General features: G+C 40.0%; 2 protein-coding genes across 5 annotated transcripts in view; both read left to right on the plus strand.

The window, feature by feature from the left end:
- Positions 1 to 619: 619 nt before the first annotated feature.
- On the plus strand, positions 620 to 4,836 carry hrh1 (histamine receptor H1). 4 transcript variants are annotated; one of them, XM_035632627.2, is made up of 3 exons: positions 620 to 869; positions 2,047 to 2,139; positions 2,269 to 4,836. In XM_035632627.2, the coding sequence occupies exon 3, from the start codon at positions 2,505 to 2,507 to the stop codon at positions 4,137 to 4,139; it is 1,635 nt and encodes a 544-aa protein (XP_035488520.2). In that variant the 5' UTR covers positions 620 to 869; positions 2,047 to 2,139; positions 2,269 to 2,504; the 3' UTR covers positions 4,140 to 4,836. The 4 variants fall into 4 exon arrangements, with proteins under 4 accessions (XP_035488520.2, XP_035488521.2, XP_035488518.2 ...); XM_035632628.2 differs by having other exon boundaries at positions 2,080 to 2,139; XM_035632625.2 differs by lacking the exon at positions 2,047 to 2,139.
- A 4,531-nt stretch (positions 4,837 to 9,367) lies between these two features.
- The window catches only part of atg7 (ATG7 autophagy related 7 homolog (S. cerevisiae)), a 55,692-nt gene continuing 42,257 nt past the window's right edge, over positions 9,368 to 22,802 (plus strand). The window contains exons 1-12 of the mRNA XM_035631463.2: positions 9,368 to 9,842; positions 10,774 to 11,015; positions 11,200 to 11,254; positions 11,641 to 11,758; positions 11,887 to 11,964; positions 12,086 to 12,202; positions 13,040 to 13,186; positions 13,578 to 13,666; positions 16,210 to 16,331; positions 17,410 to 17,500; positions 17,592 to 17,736; positions 19,371 to 19,529. Coding sequence (XP_035487356.1) covers positions 10,844 to 11,015; positions 11,200 to 11,254; positions 11,641 to 11,758; positions 11,887 to 11,964; positions 12,086 to 12,202; positions 13,040 to 13,186; positions 13,578 to 13,666; positions 16,210 to 16,331; positions 17,410 to 17,500; positions 17,592 to 17,736; positions 19,371 to 19,529 — 1,293 coding nt within the window. The 5' untranslated portion in view covers positions 9,368 to 9,842; positions 10,774 to 10,843. The remainder of the gene's footprint in view (positions 9,843 to 10,773; positions 11,016 to 11,199; positions 11,255 to 11,640; positions 11,759 to 11,886; positions 11,965 to 12,085; positions 12,203 to 13,039; positions 13,187 to 13,577; positions 13,667 to 16,209; positions 16,332 to 17,409; positions 17,501 to 17,591; positions 17,737 to 19,370; positions 19,530 to 22,802) is intronic.

The raw sequence follows: 22,802 nt of genomic DNA on the forward strand, positions 1-22,802 counted from the left end.
GCATTGATTATTCCTAAGGAAATTATTGAATTGCACTTCATGCATATATATATATATATATATATATGTTTTATTATTATTTTTTTTTTCTTAAGCTGTGATATTACTTAAGTCCAAAACAGACTGGTGTCACCCCTACCAAACTGGTAATCTTTACATAAACCCACTCATTGGCATCGGTGAGATGCATAGTGGACATTAATGGTCTTCAAAGCAGTGTATATAAAATATTCACACAAAAAATAGATCCCTTTTTTTTTTTAAAGGAGCCCAGAGGCTTTTAAACACAAAGTTGTCATTGTCAAAGATTTCACAAAGACATTTCTTGTGTAAAGTTACTTTTACTTTACAGCAAACCAAAAAAAATCACACCGACACTTCTTGTGGTGTACACTGACATACTGCGAAAATGCTGTCACTGACCTTTGGGGTCACACGAGGTCAAAGACAATCAGAAGGAGATAATCATAACAGAAGAGAGAATCACAACTTTTTCCCACCACAGTCATTTCCCCTCATGACGTGAAGGAACTTCAGATCCTGTCTCTCACTGTGTGTAGGTGTGACTGTCACAGTGAATCACTGCCAATCACAACGCGCCACTTCATCAGGTGAAAAATTCAATCTTGAAACAATTGGTCATCCTTTTTTATGGCTGAGCAGATCGAGTGGTTTTCCAAAGTCTGAGAGTTCAGTCCAGAAAGAAAAGAGGAGAGAGAGAGAGAGAGAGAGAGAGAGAGGTGCAGGGGGGAGGGAGGTAAGACCTCTCATACAAACCTCTGATCTTCACTCGTGTTCTGATATTGACCCGGAATACAAGCTGGAATCAAATTAAATAAGGACTTTCCCGGGAATTTTCATGTTGAGTGGTAAGTTTGAAAATATCGACTTTTTAATGGAAAGTCGCGCATTATACTTTTCTATGCAATTTAATATGAATTGCACGGTGTGTGTGTGTGTGTGTGTGTGTTTTGGTCGATCGTTTTTCTACCATCGTTATGCCGAAAAATAAGTTTCCACGTGTGATCTTGCAGCGGCTCAACAGGTTGTTCTCTGCGCACCGACCTGCAGACATGTTTCATCATGTTTCATCATGTTCGATATGATCGTCCGGTGCGCGAGCGCGCGGGTACTGCGCGTGCACGCTCCTCTTTTCTAATGAGATCAGACAGACAACAACGGTCATTAAAGATAATCCCGTTGAACAGTTATTGTGTGATATATAGGTCCTGTCCTGGTGTCAACATGCAGCAGATCTATCTCTGTTATACACCCCCCCTGTGTTTTGTTATTCTTTGTGAGTAATGACTAAGGTATATTTGTGTTGCTATAGTCACACAGAATAAATCATTATTTGTGTTAATTCACTTAAAGCTTCTTATGGGAGTCAGTATTAAATGTGTGTTGTTTTGGTTCACCCTTCATATTCTTGCATGATTGTAGTCTTGAATTGTTTCTATTTTTATCAGTAATTCAATGCTGATTTACTATTATTAATGTGCTGCTGCCATTGTCTCCGCACGGTCAAATGAGTTGTAACCAAAAGCCGGAAGGGTTTTCGATAAATCCGCCGGATGGAGACAGCAAAGGCCAACAGTCTGATCGCATAGCACATGGTTAGTGTCACGTTTTCTGTCTCTGGCTTATGTATTTATTTACTTATTGAATCGGCGCAGGCAGTGAGATGTGAAAATAGGAGGGAATCTTTGGTGCCGCTGCATTGATCCATGCTTTGAAAATATCAAAACCGTGATGACAGTTAGAGTGAGTCAGACAAAAAAACCTTTCAGCCCGCGTTACTGCTGTGAGCGATTTGTGTTTTTTCCCTCAAATCACTAAACACTTGAGCTTTTTTTTCTGTCCTCCTCCTGAGTCTGTGTCATCGGTGAGTAAGCAGACACAAAGACATAGATTGATAGATAGATGGATGGATAGATAGATAGATAGATAGATAGATAGATAGATATAGACATAGATAGATAGAGATAGATAGAGATAGATAGCAGCCTCCTTTGTTCCAGTAACAGTTTGTCGTCTGCTGTGCAGCTGATGGGATTTGCCTCCCCCTTCCCTCATCAGTGTTAAAGAAAGCCAGCTGGACAGTGAAAGAGAAGGAGAACGAGAGACTATAGCCCTCTGGTAACGTATATCCGGACAAAAAATTACCTTTTTTTTACAGAACAGTCGTACAACTTGAATTAAGGCAAAGATAGAAGAGAAATGTGACAGATTATAAAAGTAGTCTGTAATATTCTTTATGTTTTCCAGGTATTAACAGTGTGGATGTACATGACAAATGGACTACAGGTCAACACGGATTAAGCCTTTTTTTCCAGTTTTTAAAGGGTTACTTTTTCTGCCACTGGTTGTTAATGCTGCATGTGTCGAATCTAAACGGATCAGAACCCCGCCTGGTTAAAACCCAGTGGCTCATGCATGTTTTGGTTTGAAGCGGCGGTGGACGACAGTTTTACACAATGTGACTGGATCTAGAGGACGCCAGGATGGAATCTGGTCCGTCACCGTCCGCGGACCTTCTACACCTCAACGCCAGCAGCTGTCTCAATAGCAGCAACAGCAGCTGGAGTGGCCTCCTCGATGGCGACTCGCTGAGGATCAATGGCACCCTGACCGCCCATGAACGCCTCCACAACGCCCTGCTGGGAGTCTTCCTGGGACTCCTTTCTCTCCTCACCGTCTTCATGAACCTGCTCGTTCTCTACGCCGTGAAGCGGGAGAAGAGCCTCCACACTGTGGGGAACCTCTACATTGTCAGCCTGTCGGTGGCAGATCTGATTGTAGGGACCACGGTTATGCCTCTGAACTTGGTGTACTTACTGGAGGATGAATGGAAGCTGGGCCGGGCTGTCTGCCAGTTTTGGCTCATTATGGACTACGTGGCAAGCACAGCCTCAATTTTCAGCTTGTTCATCCTGTGTTTGGACCGGTACCGCTCCGTCAGACAACCGCTTAAGTACCTGAAGTATCGAACGCGGGGGAAAGCCAGTGTGATGATTTCCGGTGCCTGGCTGCTGTCAATGATGTGGATAATTCCCATTTTAGGATGGAGGTCCTTCACACATGTGGACCTTAAACCTGAGGAGGAGAACAAGTGTGACACAGATTTCCGCTTTGTCACTTGGTTTAAAGTTATTACTGCTGTCTTCAACTTCTATGTGCCCTCCATTTTGATGCTGTGCTTTTACACTAACATCTACTTGGCTGTGAGACAGCATCTGAGAGACAGGGAGAGAATCATCCATCCAACCGATTCATTTGGGGAAAATGAGAATGGACAAATTGTTAAGACGCCAGAGAAAAAGGACTCCAAGTCACCCCAGAGTGAGTGCGAGGCTCCGATCAAACTCTTTAAAAACCATCGCTTGTTGGACCACAACACTCTAGATCAGACGTATTCCCTGGATGAGCCTGCTCAAACCAGAACTGCACCTTCCACATCTCACAGAAGAATTGCTGTGAAGTGCCAGAAGACATCACTCCTTGCCATGACAACACGACGACTCAGAATGGCCCGAAAGGCCAAAAGCTGCTCCTTGGCCCCTGAAGTGAAGCAGCCCGATGCCGAGATTCCCCTGCGGCGACCCTCGGCGCCACCGGACGAGTTTTGCTCGGAGGGGAATTATGAGCTCAATCTTCAGGCATCTTTAAATGAATGTCACGTCACAGTGCCTAACTCGGTTAGCGGCGTCTGTGATATCAGTCAGGTTTCGGACGTGCAGAGGTACACGTCTGCACTCTACAGGAGCTACGACCTCAGTCACGCTCTGCCCTGGGCCGACGAAGGGGTGGAAGATCCAGCCATCGCGGTGACTCTGAGACAGACATGGCAGAAGTTTATCGTCCAGTCACGTCAGCGAATCCAAAGCCTGAGGATCCACAAAGAGCACAAAGCGGCCAAGCAGTTGGGCTTCATAATCGCTGCTTTCTTGTTGTGTTGGATACCGTACTTCATAGCTTTCATGGTAATGGCATTCTGCAGAGAGTGTGTGCACCACGACCTTCACATGTTCACCATATGGCTCGGTTACATCAACTCCACTCTCAACCCCTTCATATACCCGCTCTGCAATGGGAACTTTAAACGGGTCTTCAAAAGTATTCTGAACATTCGTTTGTGACGGGAAAATAAGTAAAATACAAATCTGAAGGAATCTAGATGCTGCTGATATTCACTTATGAGGACGTGACTGCCAAACAATGTGGATTTAAACCATACTCATATTTTAAAGTGTCAAACGTTTGTGATTGTTCTTATCTTTGTAATATACTGAACTTCTTAGACTCATGATAGCTGATGAATCTGATGTTATTTATCTTGTCTATGTTGTGCTACAATGATAAGTTGTGTCTGGGACCAGAGGCCTTTAAACTCAAAGGAATTTGATCTCAGCACTGAGGAAACAGGAGCACAAGTTGGAGACTTTGTGGTCCAGAATGAAGGGAAACTATGTCCAAAATGTGTGTTGTTGTTTTTTAAGAAAATCTGTTGCCTTATTTATTTTGTCTTTTTTGCACTGTCCATGTAGACATTCAGTGTGGTTCAACAGGATGCTAGTATAATTCTTACAAGCGCTGCCATGATTTTTGAAAGTATTGTTTTCACTTGTCACATTGTTTTCTCATCTGTAAAACAGGAAATGTCCAGGAAAAACACTTATCCTGGCTCTTGTCTACTGAGCAGATAAGGGATCTATACAAATCTGCTTTTATTTCACCCGACTTTCTTAAATAGTGAAAAGATTTAAATGATTACATATTTTTGTTTATCAGATTGAAGCCATTATCTTAACATTAATAAACCAAATAAATCTCCTGGTCTGGTTTCATGTGGAATAGGTGAGTGAATCAGCAAATGCATTATGTGAGGAATAAAATTTTCAACTAGAAACTGAACAAAGTAGAATGTCACTCAGTAGAGTGCATGAGCCCACCAAGGCCCAACAGACCCTTAAATTCAATCAAGTAGGACCACATAACACACACTTATTGATTTGAGTCCCTTTTATATGAAATTTATCATCAGGATCCATGCAAAATGCCCTATTTCTCAATGTTGGAGAAAGTGAAAAAAAAAATTTTTTTGTCTATTTGTCGAAATCCACAGCTAAATTGAGTTGGTTCTTTTTTGACCCATGTCCCATCGTTCCAACCAAGTTTCTGTAGTTTTTGTTTAACCCTGCTGACAACTGATGAACCAACAAACAAACGGACCGGGGTAAAAACACAACCTCCTTGGTGGAGGTAATAAGATATAAATTTATATTGAAATAAATTGTTTGCAGTACAACTAAAAATTGGCTGTATGTCTGAATCACATTTTCCAAAACACCACTGCATGGCAGCTACTTCAATCCTATTATCAAACTGCAGGATGATTGTTTTTCCTCGAAAAAAAAAACCTGCCCTTTCGGGAACTGATTGCTAAGCTTTTCACATTCATCTAATCTATGCTGTGTTGTGGGACCTTTTCTGCAATTAGCCAATGGGCATCAAATGTCATTCTACAATGCCGCAGAAAAAAAACGACTGAATTTGAGACTCTTGTAATGCATTGGTATTGATTAAATCATTGGGAACAAACACCCAGAATGCATCCTGCAGGCTCTAGCATAACAGAACAACACACAGTGTGGCTGCCATTAGAAAAGGCCATGTATACAGTGAAAATAAAGTTATATGATGATGTTACTAACATTTTACCATGGCCACAATACCAATGTGTTCAGAATTTCAAAAGCAGTCTCTTATCTTCAGTGGATTACATTTTACTCATTTCAGAGGCCGATTATTCAAATTCTAATATGTGAAGTATAATGTTTGATTTTGGGTTGTCGTAATACGTTAAACTGCCATGCTTAACTCCAACACAAATGTGGATCAAGAAACCCATAATGTTTCCTGTGTACAATGAACTCAGACTGGTTGTGAGTCACTACTTAGCCAAATCAAACAAATAAGAGGGGGCTGGAACTGAGCTGGAAGGGGTGATGATGTGAAGAAGCGCGTGCATGATTGCACTGAGTATATCTCTGTCAACAAAATGGAGCCAGTGTCAGGCTGGTATTCAGGAAAAACACGGATGTTGTAGATATCACAAATCAAAGCTATTACATTCTGCTAGTTGGCACAAAAACAACTGCACATTTAACATGAATTCTGTCTAATTCATGACGGTGCTCTCATCATGTTTGTACTGGCCAAAGACATTTTTTAATGGTCATGTAAATCTTATAGATATTTCTACGTGAAGGTTTTTTATTTATTTTTTTTTTTTTTCCCAATTTGGAATGTTGCAAGTTCCCACTGCTGTCTAGCCTCATTAACTTCCCTCAAAGTTGTATTACTGGCAGCAGAGAGCAAAGGATTTGCTCTTTGTACTGTTGTATAATAAAGATGAGTTAATTTACTTGTGTTTTAATGATGCTCCCTCTTATGACAACCAGAGCATATCTGCCATTTGAGGAATGGAATTGAGGAAAAAAAAAAAGGCCAAAAAACCCTCACAGTTTTTCCTGTGGTGCTGTAAATTGACTAATGCTGTTGCTAATCCGTCTTAATGAATTAAGGGGTCACAAAGAGACAAAGGAAATCAAATTGTTGTTTGATTAAACACAACTTTCCATTGGAACATGCACCATGATAGCCCAATTTAAAAATAGAACATTTAACAGTATGGACTAGACATTGTATTGTACATTTGTCTTTGTACATTGTTACCTGTGATGTTTTTTTTTCGATTAGTGTTACCCGCCTAAGGACTATGGATTTAAATTAGCATTTTTGCAGTTTACAATCTGTATTTTATACTGATGTTGATTAAAGTGAATTGTCCTGATCAGATGAACAAATAAATAATAGATATGAGAAATATAAACATTGACACAAGCTCCCACTACCAAATAGAACCATTAGATTACAGTAACACAGGATTTAGTGGATCCTTGTATTTCAGTAGTGCAACCTACCAAACAAGTCTCTACTCAAAATAATTGACACCTTTTGGGGACCATATACTGTCAGGTCTTCGTAACTCGGGCAATTGGCCACTTTCCTAATTATTAATCCAGCCTTGGCCACAAGTACCTCTACATTTGTTAATCTTCACTTCTGTGTATGTACTGTAGTCGAGCGTACCACTAGAGTCAAGTCAATTGAGTGTATAATCTGTACAACATGCATCACCCTATACTTAGACCCTTAGATCACAGCATTATTGAAAACAATTCAGTTCTTTTATAGTTGCTGGGTCGCCATCAACAGGAAACAGCCTTATGCTGGTTGTTACCGTGGAAACAGTAAAAACATCACCATCACAGCAGTTACAGTTGACCCTGATAAACCTAATAGATATTTCACTGCATGTCAGAGAGAAACCCCAAGTATTACGTGTGCAACTGACCAAACAATAAGCACTGTATTTCAAACTATTATTAGTTGTTGGAAGAAAACCTGCCAAGCTCCAGTCCAAGTCCAACAAGCGATAACATCATTACCTTCAGTGTCAGCACTCATTTCTTTCAGAAAGTGATTCAGGGAGGACCTCTGCACCTTTCACCTTTTCATCTTCCTGTATTTAGCGTGTTCCTTATTTTCTGGTTGATTTATGGTACAAGATTTATAGTTGGGGATGTTTGTCTTAAAAGTGCTCATCAATCAGGCAGTTATACAGGATGCCACACTGAGGTTGGTTCAATTTAATTCGCTGTGTTGAAACTGTTCGCTTTGAATGGTTGTGTATAAATGGGATTTAAAATTGAAATAGACCCATAACCCCTCAAAATGTCCTTCTACGACCCTATGTGGAGGTTTCTGAGGTGGATGTCAAGAAGAATTGGTGCTAACTTGTGTAATAAATACTTTTTATGTGATATGTATAAAAAACGGGTGAATGAGGGAAATTATCTGACAGTCAAATCAGATGCACCACTGCATTTATATCAATGGCTATCCTGCAAAACGGGTCCCATTTTATTCTCGTGAATATTCTAATGTGACGTGTGCAAGTTTTTTTTAGAAGAATACACCTTGATTTGATCATGCAAAATAAAGGTGTATACAGGGTTTGACATCATTCAAGCAACAGTATGATGGAAGCCATTTAACATTAAAAAAGATTGTAGTAGATATATTTTAGAAATTCATTGGACAAATGCTACATTTTCTGCAGACATTTTGCCTATTTGCTTTATTTATATGGCTCTGGGGAAAGTAATGACAACAGAACTGGATCAAATGAGGCCAACTTGATTTTTGTGCCTATGAAAATTAAAACAATAATAATTGAATTGAATATAAATAACCGTATTACTTTAATCCCTTATCAAGCCTTGTGAAATTAATTACTAATTACTGAAGAAAACAAATGGTGGTGTAGGTGATGGATGCAATGTAATCAAATGTATCTACACAAGCAAACTGGTTCGACCAGCAGTTGAAAGTATACACACGTCACTCACTGTTGGATGTGTTGCCTTATTTCACTCAACCAGTAAATACGACTCAGAGAATGTCACTGAACTGAAGATGACCTATGGCTGCAGTCAGGTTCACTGTGCAGGTACAACCTCAGCTGACATACAGCAAATTCAACTCTAGTTTCAATGCAATAGTCCATTTCACCTTGAGAGATTACAAGACAAATCTCTACAATTGTCATTTGTAATTCAAGGATACTAGCTGTAGCCAAGAGTTAATTAAGTGTTTTTTTTATTTATTATTAATTACAGTGGTTACATCAGACTCGTATTACACATTTGACATTAAGAGGCTTGGCTGCAAATGTAATCACTGCCAGATTTATTCTTGATTGTTTACACCAAGGACTGTTAATAAAAAGTGGACAGGAGTTATTTTTACCCAAAATCTTGTATCAAGCATTTTCAGATGACATTGTTTATAGCCCTGTGAATAAGCCACACCGACGCTTCATCACTTCTGTCTCAGAGAGGCCTTTGCCAGCCTGTGGATCAAAAAGAGGGACCAGTGCAGTTCTTCACCCTTACTCAATAATAAGAATAAACGTTTTTAATATTGCACTTTTCACAGGATAAAATGTAGATCAATGTATTTTACATGAAAAATGAAGTTAAAACAGAACAGAAACAGAAAACACAGCATATTAAGATAATAAAGGATACAAAGTGACCTTAAATGACTTGTGCTTGGCATTATATGTAAAATAAATAAATAAATACCAGTTTTTTCTTTATTACTTTGACTTTCCAATGGTAGGGGAAACACTGAATTTGATATCATCAAGTCAAAAGAAGTTTGACTGTGCTATCAGTCCCTCGGCAGTGTACTTCTGAGACGACCCCCAATTCATTGTCTTGAAGCAGAGTGCATTCGGAGCCAGTTTCTGATTCCCATTCAACATTAAGGTGAAACTGGGCGCGCGGCTGCTTGCTCACTATCCCGGAAGTGTTTCGAAAAAGGTTATTACGTTGGGCCACATATTTCACCTGATGGGAAACCTGATGGTTCAGATCCGACTGAAGCGTCAACACGCGTCGCTCGCTCCCTCCCTCGCCGCCGCTGCCTCACATCCTGGTTCCCACCGGTTCGGTCCGACATGAAAAGAAACGGCGCGTACAGGTTCCTGTCCGTCTTCTCGTGCTTCGTCGTCTGCGCCTTCTTGTTTTTATTTTGGTCCTTCATATTTTACTCGCTGATGCGCGCGCCATAAAACCACGCGACGACGTTCGTGTCGCGCTGAGCTAGCCGACGGTTAGCCTGTCGGGCTAACTACCCACAGTGCACTGCTTTATTGACAAGTCACCGCCTGTCACATGATCAGCCGCACCCGGAAGTGAGGATTTCTGGTAAGTAAAGTCGCCTTCTTCACATTTTGGGTTTTTTTTGGACTAAGAAAAGCGTGTCTGGTTTATTTAACGTCCACCTGAATGATCTGGGTTGTAAGACGGTTTTTCGTCTTGTTGTGATGTGGCGATGCCCGGTCGTGTTTCTAAGCGTGAGGGGGAAATGAAGCTGCTCCTTTGATCTGTGACTGTTTTGCTTTCATTGCACAATAGCATCACAAAGTGTTAAAAGTCCTGGTACACACTGTGGAATCGAAACATGCATTAACGTTCCTGCGAAGCTCCAATGTGTTTAAGGGTTAAAGTGTTTCTCTGCTACATGTTTTCCCCCTAGTAATAAATCATGCTAATAAAACAACAGTGGTTCGACTTCATTTTGTATTTTTTTTTACTTTGATTTGGCCCCAAAAAATTATGAAATGGTCACATCAGCAGTGTTAGATGTCATCAGCTTGCATGTGAAGGTAATATAGATTCATCTTCTCACATGTTAGATTAACTGATCTGCAGTTAACTCTGTAATATGTCAAGAGTAATGACAAATTATTGTCACAAGGTAGCCGAAAGAAACGTTTAGTGCGAAAGAATTAGTCGATTATTGATTACCTAATTGTTTGAAAAATATATGGCAATTGGTGATTGACCAATAAAACCGTCATGAGCCATGATTGCCAATAGTGTTGCTCATTCCTGCTTCTCCATCTTCTTCTCTGTTTTATATAATTGCAAACTGAATATTTTGGACTGTTGTTTATAAAGAAAAAAAACAGTATCACCTTGTCCTCTGGGAAACTGAAGGACATTTTGGAATAGTGTCATCAGAGAGGTCATGAGCTCATGAATGAATTTGTTTGTTGTGTGTTTTTGTTACAGCTTTGTCACAATCTCTCACTGTGAATTTAACCTTCATTCGGTATGTGCGTCATCATGACAGATATACAGAGCCTGCGAGGAACCTACAGCTGTTTCATTTGCACAGCTGGTAACCCGTTGGCGAAGTTGTGATGGCGTCTGACACCAGGGGAGCGGCGGACTCTGCTGCAGACCTCAAGCTGCAGTTTGCTCCCTTCAGCAGCGCCCTGGAGGCAGGTTTCTGGCACCAGCTCACTCAGAAGAAGCTCAATGACTACAGGTTGGACGAGAGCCCCAAATGTATCAAAGGATACTACTACAATGGTGAGCAGCGTGGTCAGACGGTGTCATTGTAACGATGGCTCTCTCCAGTTGATGTTTTTTCGCTTCTTTTATGCATTATACGTATGTTTATATGCAGTGTCACACATGCTGCTCTAGATCAGGATGTTTTAAATTACAACATGACTTTCTGCTTTTAACACTCATTCACATCGGTGTCCTATAGGTGACCCAGTGGGTTTGCCCACACGCCTGACTTTGGAGTTCAGTGCATTTGATGTGTAAGTATGATGCACTATATTTCCTAAATAGCCATTACCCTAACCCTCAGTTCGTCTGTCGCCTGGGGGTGTTTCAAAGCATAAGGGGATGCACATATAGAGACCCATATGCTGTTAGTAATGGTATATTTATTTTTTAGGCTCTTAAACATTATGAAATGCATAATGAAGTTTTCATTTTGATGAGAATAATGACTAGGTGAACTCCCCTTTAAAGTTCATCAGCCAGGTTAGATAATGTTTGAAATAAAACATTTTATCAGCCCACGCATCATGTCATTCGTAAGCCTGCAACAAAGCCACTGTGTTCACGTGAACAAGATGTAGCATTTACATGACGTTCGTTCAGTTTAATGAAAAAAATGTGTGGTGATTTTTGCTGTTAGGGACGGTCCGACCCCAGCCCGTTGCTGTCCAGCTGTTGGAACGCTGTACAACACCAACACACTTGATGCCTTCAAGACCGCTGATAAGAAGGCTCTGCTGGAGAAAGAGGCCAAAGAGGTGCAAGACAAGCAGTGGAAATGTTCCCACACAAACACAATAATGTGAAATAGACATCAGAAATGATCACACAGTTTTGCCATAGAAAATCAAATGACTGTAATATATCTTCTCCTGCTGTCTTGTAGATATGGGATGCCATACAGTCTGGGGCTGCAGCGAAGGACCCTTCCATCCTCTGTAGATTTATTCTGCTGACATTTGCAGTGCGTATAGACAGTATTTTTTATAAATCTGTTAATTCCATATAGCAGTGACATTATGTATGACTATCTTTCAATTTTTCTTTCATTTTTTTTCCCATTTTTGAAATCCCATTTTTTTCAGGACCTGAAGAAGTACCATTTTTATTACTGGTTTTGCTTCCCTGCTCTCTGTTTCCCAGAGGGCATAAAGATTGTCAAGCCACCTTCTGTCCTCGATCAAGTTTTCTCAGCAAAACAGGTACAAATTATTATTATTAGTATTATTTTTAAGACTGAAATTAATGTTTTTTTAAATAAACTGTTAGCTGTTTTCTATTGTTTTTTATGTTAACATTTTGATTATATTCCCATTTCCTTTTTGATTTTCTCTTTCCTTAGACTGTCCAAACATTCCCTTGCCCTAAAATATTTATTTAATACTAATATTCTGTTTAAACGTGTACAGTTCATAACACAATATAATTTGGTGAAGTCGATCCGAGTAATGAAAAAGCCTCTTTAAAATAGAATCAGAATGACTCATGAACGGCATGACACCCCCACCACCCCTCATTGTCTCTTTACCTCGACGTACATGATTGAACAATTTTTCCACTTTGAGGCAAGTTATTGACCGTGACTTATATTTCAAGTTCATTTCTGTAGATCTTTATCAACAAATTGGTAGATTCATACTTGTGTATTGCAAATTATGTTTCAGAAACTGTTAATGTCGGATGTCCCTCCTTTTATTTGTATTTGTTCGGCTATATTTAAAAAAAAATTGGATTACTAAGAAAAAATACATAAATTCCGGAATTTAGTAAGCTTTTTTCAGCCATTGCATTGTATATGTAACTTAAACTGCCATGATATCCTTTCATTGTTTTTAATTCATATTTACAATATTACCATGTATTTCAAAGTTGCGTATTTTTTGCCTCTGTAAGACTCGTGTGCTCGACAGCACCACAAGGTATCATAAGATATTTATATTTTCTGACTGACTTTTTAAAAGCTCCATATCTGTGGGAGAGTGTGTTAATGTACAGAGTGTCCTATACATATTGCTGAGGCCTCATTATTTCTGACTCAGATCGCAGCCTTGCAGGAGGCCTTTGACGACCTTTGGATCAAAAGAGGGACCAGTGCAGTTGCTTACTTCCTAATGAAGTACACAGATGACACTGTTCAGTTGGCTCCCCTTGGGGACTGGGACACATTCTTCACTGACACTAAGAAGGTAGTCAAGACCGTTTTTAGTTTGTATTATGCGTTGGTTTTTTTGTATATGTATTTTTTATATTTCAGAGAATCAGATACAAACATTTTTGCAGTTAGCTCAGCACAGTGCAGGAGATGTAAAGTCAGTATAGTATACATATAAGATCAATACAGTATGATCATAAAATATCAACCAAAATTTTTCCAACTATTTGTTGATTCTATATGAGTCGAGAATATTTGGCCTTTTTTTAAATATGTGAATGATTTCTGCTATATTTCTTAGAAAAACATTGGTGCCTCTACTGTAATTTGAATGGCTCACCTCAACCGTTTGAGTCTGTTGTGTAACATAAACACACTCACATGCACACATTTTAATGTAAACAAACCTTGTTTGGTTATTCTAGGTAACTGTGGGTGTCTATGATCCATGTACTCTGTCTCAACATCCGGGCTGGCCGCTCAGAAATCTACTGGTCCTCTTAGCGAACCGATGGTAAACGTGACTGTGACTGTGTGACTGTGTGACTGTGTGACTGTGACTGTGACTGTGTGTGTGTGTGTGTGTGTGTGTGTGTGTGTGTGTGTGTGTGTGTGTGTGTGTGTGTGTGTGTGTGTGTGTGTGTGTGTGTGTGTGTGTGTGTGTGTGTGTGTGTGTGTGTGTGTGTGTGTGTGTGTGTGTGTGTGTGTTGGAAGTCCTCACTGTGCATTTAAGAACGCACATTGTCGAGTATTTCACTATGAATGTTCTTCAGCCCACATTGTGTAATTTATTTTGGCACATATCCACAAAGTGAAAGACAGGAAATCCCTCCTTAACCGGTTTCCTGACTCTAAAGTGTCGGGGTCACAAACATTGGTGTGATTGTGGAGACTGAAATCAATGTTTGAATAGCTTTGTATTATTACAAAAAAAATATCTAAGATTACAAGGTTTTCTGTCTTGCTCAGGCTGAAAGAGCGCAGTCTAGCTACAGCTTGGTAATAATGATGTAAGCGTTTAGCGAGGGAGAGATAAACTTGATTAATTCCACTTGTTCCTTGGAGAATTTCTGAGGCAGAGCATGCTGCCACTGTTAAGATTGTGTTACATGTCTACAAAACTGTGTTACATGTCTACAAAACTTAATATTTTCAATATTTATCCTAAAATTTCCCAGGAAGGCAAGATCCATGATCATTGCAGAATTTCTCCATACATTACTTCTGTGCATACAGAAAAATGGCCTAAACCGTATATAAAAATGGACACAGTCACCGGGTCCGGAAAGTGAAGTGCCCTAAAACCTGTATTCTCTTGAATTACCAGCAGAGGGTGACTCCACTGGTAGACTCCACTAAATCTCTAGTTTCAAGTCTCCTTCAATACAGTATCATGTTCATTTAGTATATTATGGTCTCATTTAGAGTAGAATACCGTCCAATGGGTGTAGGTTGCAATTGTAGGGTGGACGTGCAGTGGACGAGCCATTGTATTAATACCATGGATTTGTGTTTTGAGCAGCAGGAACATGTTTTGTTCTGCCATTAAAAAGTTGATCGAGGAATTTAGTGGCAAGACATTAGGAGGGATTTATGTATAATTCCAGCATTAAATGTGTTTGGTCTAGTTTGTGTTGCCATCAAGGCCTGAAGCATAAATTAAACGTTAAAATGTTGCAGTACATAAGTCACCGAAAGTTGGATGAGTCACCTCGTTGCAGAAATGTTGGTGGTACACAGAAGCATTTGCTTGTCTCTTGCTGAAATATGAACAGGAGAAACACACGTTGGTGCGTGTCATCAGATTTATTGCCAAACTTTTACTCTAAGAAATCCTTGTTATTCTTGCATATTCAAACATTTACACAACGATTAAGATAAAGAGCCATATGCTAAACTTGTCACTGAGGCATTTTAATCCCATCTCAGCTGAAAGATTTTAGCCTCTGCAGTGTATTTACATTGCACCACATATGTTTGGTTTGTGATGTAGTCAACATGGCATGAAAATGTACAATTTCATTTTCAAATACTGAAGTCTGACAGATGGAAGATATAAAGACAAACAATATTCTGAGATTGCAATGTGGAAACAAATTCAAAATTCTGATTAAATTTAGGGAAATATAAATCAAAGGATACTGTCAGCCAATCATGGAAGAACCTATTGCCCTAAAATAGTTCAACATTAGAAAAAAAATATAAAAACACATTATGACGCTGCATCATCATCATCATCATCAGCGAAGAATGTAAAAAAGTAGCATTGGATTTGGTGTTTCACCTTTTTGAAATACTTTTCTCTAGAGAGCTTAGTGTTGCTATTTAAAAAATATATTTTTGTTGAATAATTAGTTAAACGGGGAACTCCCATCAATGCCGGGTTAGCAGTGGTGTTCTGTGTTACCAGTGGTTAATCCACTGAGAGAGTTCAGCCTTAATGCAATGTAGTCAGAGTCAGTTTTAATCCAATATAAACTTCAATCAATCTTGCGCTTTGACTTCGCTCTCTATCAGAGATAAACATGAGCTGTTGATACTGGCCACGACGGGAGACGACAGAATTACGGTGTAGCCAAGATGTCTCTGCTTGTTTGACTGGAGTTTGGACGGAGCAATCCGCCCAAGTCATTTAGTACCATATTAGGGGAAATGTGATGTGACTGTATGTGGATGTGTGTTGATTTTATTGTTTTGAGTGCTCATTTTTCTGTCTGTTGCACTACAGATGGAGGGAGAGCAGTTTTCATGTCTATCAATGGGAAATTTTCATAATGTCACATGATTTTTAGTTATAGTTCCTTTTTGTATGGATTCAAATCGAATGTGTGCATAGTTTTATTTTCACTGTTCTTTATTCGTGTGTGTGTGTGTGTGTGTGTGTGTGTGTGTGTGTGTGTGTGTGTGTGTGTGTGTGTGTGTGTGTGTGTGTGTGTGTGTGTGTGTGTGTGTGTGTGTGTGTGTGTGTGTGTGTGTGTGTGTGTGTGTGTGTGTGTGTGTGTGTGAATGTGTGTGTGTGTGTGTGTGTGTGTGTGTGTGTGTGTGTGTGTGTGTCAGGGGGTCTAAGCTGGACACAGTGGAGGTGCTGTGTTTTAGGGACAGAACTCTGCAGGGAAGCCGCTCCATTCAGCACAGCCTCATCTTCCAGGTCAAACTACCTGAACTGTCCAACAACTCCGGTAATCTTGTTTTTACCTTGTGTGTGGTTGTATTTGTGTGTGGTTGTATTTGTGTGTGTGTGTGTGTGTGTGTGTGTGTGTGTGTGTGTGTGTGTGTGTGTGTGTGTGTGTGTGTGTGTGTGTGTGTGTGTGTGTGTGTGTGTGTGTGTGTGTGTGTGTGTGTGTGTGTGTGTGTGTGTGTGTGTGTGTGTGTGTGTGTGTGTGTGTGTGTGTGACAGTATGTAACCTGAGCCGTTTTCGGACAAATGGGACATTTCTGTGAAATGTCCGGGTCCAGACATTTTGCCATTCACACATGGCGAACGCAGCAGGAGATTTCCGGAACATTCTGTGGCTTCTGGGTAGAGCATGCAGGAGGCAGGACATGATGATTATTCCACTGCTGAAAGCACTCTTTTTGTTTGTAGTCATCAAAACACCCCCTTGCTTGCTTTTTTTCTGGAGATTTTCCTGCTATATTCTCACATGGGCTAACTTGGGCTGGCAGGAAGAGTGGAGGAAATGTCCGGACCAATATCCGAAAACATTTACGTTCTAACATACTCCTCCGCATAAGTTCAGGAAAATATCCGGACTTCAGTGGATGTCTGAAAGCAGCTTTCATATGTCTTTGGCTGTACATCCATTTCTACCTGCTCGTCTGAATGTGTCTGCACTTCTACGGATTTATGTGTATGTTGTTGCTGATATGAAACCGCAGTCTTTGTTCACTCTCCACCGAGGCTACCTACTTCCTTTTCGAGACGCACCAATCTCCCGCTGCTTCTCCATCATTTATGAATCTGTTGGAAAAGCCATGAAGGTAATTTAAATGGTAATGGCAGGCTGGAAAAAATGGCTAGCTCTGTGATCTGTGAGGGTTTTGTTAAGTTCAGGTGAGGTGTCTTTATTTACCTCAATCAACCCCTTTAGCACATCATGGGTTTTAAATAACTCGCAGACAATGTATTCATGCAACAAAATTTTTTTGTGTTTGCTTTTGATGATTAGTTGAGTTTTTAGGACGCACCGACACTGCCTGTTTAATTGTCATCCATCACTCTGAAGTACATCTTATGCTTAATTTGTTTTCTCACAGCGTGTCCCAAGAGTGTCGGTTGGGAGAAGAATCCTAAGGGTGCCATGGGACCCAGGATGGTGAACCTCAGCGAATGCATGGACCCTAAAAGGTAAAACACACACTACGAATGTGTTGCGGAGTAGGAGGTGTGACTTTGTTGGCTGTCGCTGACAGTCTAACTCTGTATCTGCTGCTTCCAGGCTTGCAGAGTCCTCCGTGGATCTGAACCTGAAGCTAATGAGATGGAGGTTGGTTCCGTCCCTCGACCTGGAGAAGGTGGTCAACATAAAGTGTCTTCTACTGGGAGCTGGGACTCTGGGCTGCAATGTCGCCAGGACTCTAATGGTAAGGTCGGAAAAACAAAGAGACGGATGGACAGAGAGATGAAAGTACACAGGAATTTGACATACTATTTGTTTTAAGAAACATAATATGTTATAAAGGTGAAGTATTTGACCACTTGTGTCACTATGTCAGGCCATGATTTGATGATATTTATATCTGTTCTAATAGCAGGACGGACACATAGTCTACGGTTTAGCTCCCTATGTTAGTCTGACCTAAACAGGAACTTAGACTCGTTGCAGCAATGTTTGTTGGACAGTGCTGTGCCTTCATATTTATGAGAATCTCTGAATAACTCAGACTGTCAGAAAGTATTACAGAAAATAGGTGTTTCTGAAACAAGGATAATTAGCACTGGGGAAATCGTCTATTTTTGCACAAAACTCAGCTCCACCAGTGAGCCGGCTCATCACAGCTTAAACAGACATTTAATGCTGAGTGACACTAAATTTCCACAGACTCTTTAAAACTGAACCAGAGAAGTTTCCTGATGTAAGTGGGAGCTCAACTTGTTGGAATAATCTTAATAATAATAAAATCAAACCTTTGCTCCCTAAGGAGATAAAATGATAGTTTGAGCAACGTCTGTTATCTGGTGGAGAGCTAAAGGTGTAAATAAAAACAGATCACTGTCTGAAGTGATATTACACCTGGAGGACAGGTGTAATACTACATCTTGCATGGAAATCTAGAGAGTTAACCAGTCACATTAGCAAAAATAAGAAAAAAATTATTGCTTCCCAAGAGCTGCAGTCTTTGACATAGAAATAATCAGATATCTGATTATTGTGTGTAATATTATTGTATGTATGGATACCGTTGACATTCACAGAACATTCAGAAGTACTCATTTTAAGTTTAATGCCTTGTAAAAGTAGAAGCTCCGGTGATTGTCAGTGAACCTCTGCCAACTGGCAACAGATTTTGACAGATTTTCACGACTCATTGCTGTGCAGTCAACGGTGGATAAACTTGATTGATGTCTATTATTTGCTCTGGGGATGAAAGCAGCGCTGTCTCAAGACTGATGGGACAGAGCCTCCACCCAAACTGATCTGCAGTCAAACTGATTCCTTCTAATCTTACCTCCTCCCTGGCCACCCCCAGGCCCTGCATCGTGTTCACTGGCTCAGCAAGGCAAAGAAGTGTACCATGAAAGTCGCTGTGTACTGTAAATAGTTTACATTGTCTTGGTCATTTACATCAAGTTCTCAATGAACTTGTATTAGATTTCTTTTTTTTATTTTATCCCTATACAGACCAGACAAATCAATATCTATTTCCTCTCCTGAGCTGTTGAAATGCAATGCTCATTCAGGAGCTCTGTTAAATCGTTAACTTGACACAAGATTAACTTTTCTCATGGTATTTTTTTAGATTTATGGTGTGAGTGAGTCAGTCAGTGCAGAAATAAAAAAAACAGCTTGAATTACTTGAGGTTGTTTTACCTGCACAATGACGCATCCGTTAATTCTTAAATAAAAGAGGAATCACAAGTGTTTATTTTGAAATACGCACTGGGCACTCAGTGCCTCTCACAATCGCTGCTTCAGTTCAAGAAATGGTGTGATTTCAAAAGTATTTCAGACAAAACCTGACTGAAGATGTGGAAATGTGTTTCCTTTGTTCTCCAGGGATGGGGAGTGAGACACATCACATTTGTAGACAATGCCAAGATCTCGTACTCCAATCCCGTGCGGCAGCCGCTCTACGAGTTTGAAGACTGTCTCGGAGGAGGCAAGTCCAAAGCCATGGCTGCTGTCGACCGACTCACCAAGATCTTTCCAGGCGTGGTGAGTACTTGAAATAGTAATAAAAAAACTGCTCAAACTGTTTGTTAATATGACATTTTTGATGTCACCTTGTATGCGAGTCCATCCTTGCTCCTCTGAGATCATATCGAGAACAGTCATCCAGCTGCAGAAATTTATTTTTTTGCTAAATCTAACCCCTACATGTTTAAAACGATTATTTTTTTTTTGTCTAGACTTATAATCATATTCCTCTTTGATTGGTTGTGCCTGAGATGTGATGACCAAACCATCCAGATAATGAAGAGTGGTGTTACTTGCATATTAATACCAGTGGTTTCATTACTTTTTTAATTAACGAGGGGGTTCTCTGGAGAGATATTTCACTAATTCTCTAAATGAAAAATCAGGCAAACACTCACATCATCGCTCTGTTTTCTTTTTGTAAAACAGGGCACTAATGAAGCCATTTGGAAAATTAAAGAGCGAATGCATATTTATGATGTGAGTCATTTGTATACCTGTGCTGTCATGTGAGGTTGTTTATTTCTAATAGAAGCTACAAGCAGTTCACATTGAGATGATTCAATTTACTTTTGCTTGCCTTCCCAGGGTCACGTAACAATGTGATGACGGAGGTCAAAAGGTTAATAATAAAAGCTAATTTGCTTACTGCTGCAAGAAAAATAGGGGCACAGCCTTTTTTTCCTTGTTTGCATAACAACTATCATGTAATTTTTCATACTCCTACCACTACTATTAAATACACTACTCGTGTAAATCCCAATAATTATGACCCTGTCACATCTAATAATAAAGACGTGTGTCTATTTGCACCTGGTTTGAAAATAGTCACATGGCACATATATGGCTATTTACACCTGCTCATCAAATGCTGTCTTCTAACAGAAAGGCTTTCAGAATTAGATGAGTTCGGAACAGTGTGTGACAAAGTCCAGTGGTCTCATTTATAAAACTGTGCGTAGGATCCTTACTAAAAGTGTACGTGCGCCGAAAAATATTCAGACTTATAAAACCGTGCGTACGCACACCGGTGCGCAATTCTCCCTTTATAAATCACAGATCACCTACAAGTGTGCGTACGTGAATTAGCCTCATATCCCGCCCTGTACATGCCCATTTTAACCATAAATAGTCAATGCAAATCACCTCATGAATGCTGATCCGTATATTAATGACCCTGGCATCCAATTGTTCTTTCGATCCGACAGGGGAGGAAAAAAAAAACACCTCACTTCTCAGACACGGACATATACTCGCCTGTAGGGAGGTGGATGACAGAATTTCTTTTCATCTTGTGAAACTTTTGAAGCATCACATTGAATTCCTTTGAATCTGTGATATATATTACGTGGTCAGTCCTGTGACAGGAAAGCAGACTGCAGTCAGTGTGAGTTGTACCTAAAATCACAAAGAGAAGGCATCACAGAACTCACCATTCCCTACTGTTTCCGTCTCCTCATCCATTATCTGTCACAGTCTGAATCACTCACTGTCTGACGGGACGTAGTTTGCCTTGAATGCGGTCAGATTGAAGCCATTTTAAAGTTACTGGCCGTGCGAAACTTGCTAGCTCAACTTGGTAATAAGTTTTTCCTGAGATGACAATACAACGGGCCAGGATTAAAGTGTCAGAGACAAAAATACCTGTGATTCTCCTTTAATAAAATGCACATATGTGCACAAATTCACAACCACTTACAAATAATTGCTGTGCCATCAGCTTGACATCCGAACCTGTTTTATGTCGGGAATTTTTGGGGGGAATAAAGAAATGAGATGTAAGACTTGATGGATGGTCCTGTGCTGACATGATGTGTCTGGGCATTTTGTTTGTCTCTATACGAGCTGCATCCATAACTCCCTTTCTGTTTTCATCAGTGCGAGTGGTGTGTGTCGACTGCTCTCTTCCTTTTTCCAAAAAACAAGGAGCATCAGGTGCCAGTGTGAAACAAAGAAAGAAATGTGAACCCCTGAGCCGAAAGCACCGAAACGCTTTAATTGATTGTGATGACCTGGTTCAAACAAGGTCACTATATTGAAAATGTCAGAAGCAGATTTCCTATTTTGTCTGTGGACAAATAGTGCCTATTGACATTTACAGGAACGTTTGTAGTGTTGACACCAACTTTTTCTATTCTTTTTTTTTTATCATGAAATTTTGTCAACAGTCAGGTCAAAGCTGGTTGCAAGACATCAACAGGGATGTTATTGGACTGACATGAAATGCTGTTTATCCTTTTGGGAAGGGATTTTTCCACAGTGGAATCCAAAATGATTGTTTCTTTTTATTTTTCTGCGGTTGCAGTTCGAGGTTGTGTAAACTGTCTCCGCAGCCTGAATTCACCCTCTGAAAGCTTAGCAACACTTACGTCACAGTGAAATGTAAATTTTCGGGACTTGGTTAACAGCTCCCACTCTTGAGATGTGGAGAGTGAAGGCTGAAGCCGCTCTGATTCAGTCAAATTGGCATTTCTTCTTGTTAAGATCTCACACCTCTTCTCTGCCATTCTCCATCCTTCCCTTGACTATGAAATTACTCTTGACATTTGTGTCGGCCTCACTGTCGAGTCTGCACCCCTGTTGATAGTCACTAATGTACCGGCTGGGCACTGGACAGGGACGACATTGAGTTACTGAATGCAAAAAAGCCTCAGTTTAACCTTTTCATTTTACCTCAGCATGTTTTGTAAAAAGTTTTTTATTTATTGTTTGTGGGATTGGAAGTGGTTATTCAAGATTTATTTTTCATACTTTGACTTATACAGTTGATAAAGGGACACTGGCGTCAAGTCAGCTGTGGTGATGATGTGATTACACAATATACTGAGGCAGTGTTTGATGATACTATGGTCTCACTTATTTGTCTAGACTAGTGTCCCCCCCCCCCCATACAACAAAATACACAATCTTTGCCCCAAAATACAGCAGCTGATCGGATCTTATTGTTCTAGAAATGTTCTGAAAAGTCTGCAGCCCAAATCAAGATAACATGACACACATTATTTCATTATATACTGTAGCTATAGAAACCAGTGCCAGGAAAAAAAAAATCTTTTTACTTAAGAGCTTGATTTAGACATGAAGTGTTACTTTAAGTGAATCTTGCTCATACGCATGTTACTCTTTGCAAAACATGTAAAAGACGCAGCAGTTGATGTGAATATGTGGCTGATGTTGACCCACCTAAAGGTGATGAGACATACCTATCAATAAGAGAAAACATTCCAAACAAAATGTACAATTTGGATGTTTGGAAGTGACGACTCATTTATTTTAGTCAAGTTTGGATTT

This window comes from Scophthalmus maximus, chromosome 6 (genome assembly GCF_022379125.1).
Source record: "Scophthalmus maximus strain ysfricsl-2021 chromosome 6, ASM2237912v1, whole genome shotgun sequence".
Classification (NCBI taxonomy): Eukaryota; Metazoa; Chordata; class Actinopteri; order Pleuronectiformes; family Scophthalmidae; genus Scophthalmus; species Scophthalmus maximus.

Bases quoted from the DNA above. Each gene is read 5' to 3' on its own strand.
- hrh1 (XM_035632627.2), top strand. From the start codon at position 2,505: ATGGAATCTGGTCCGTCACCGTCCGCGGACCTTCTACACCTCAACGCC.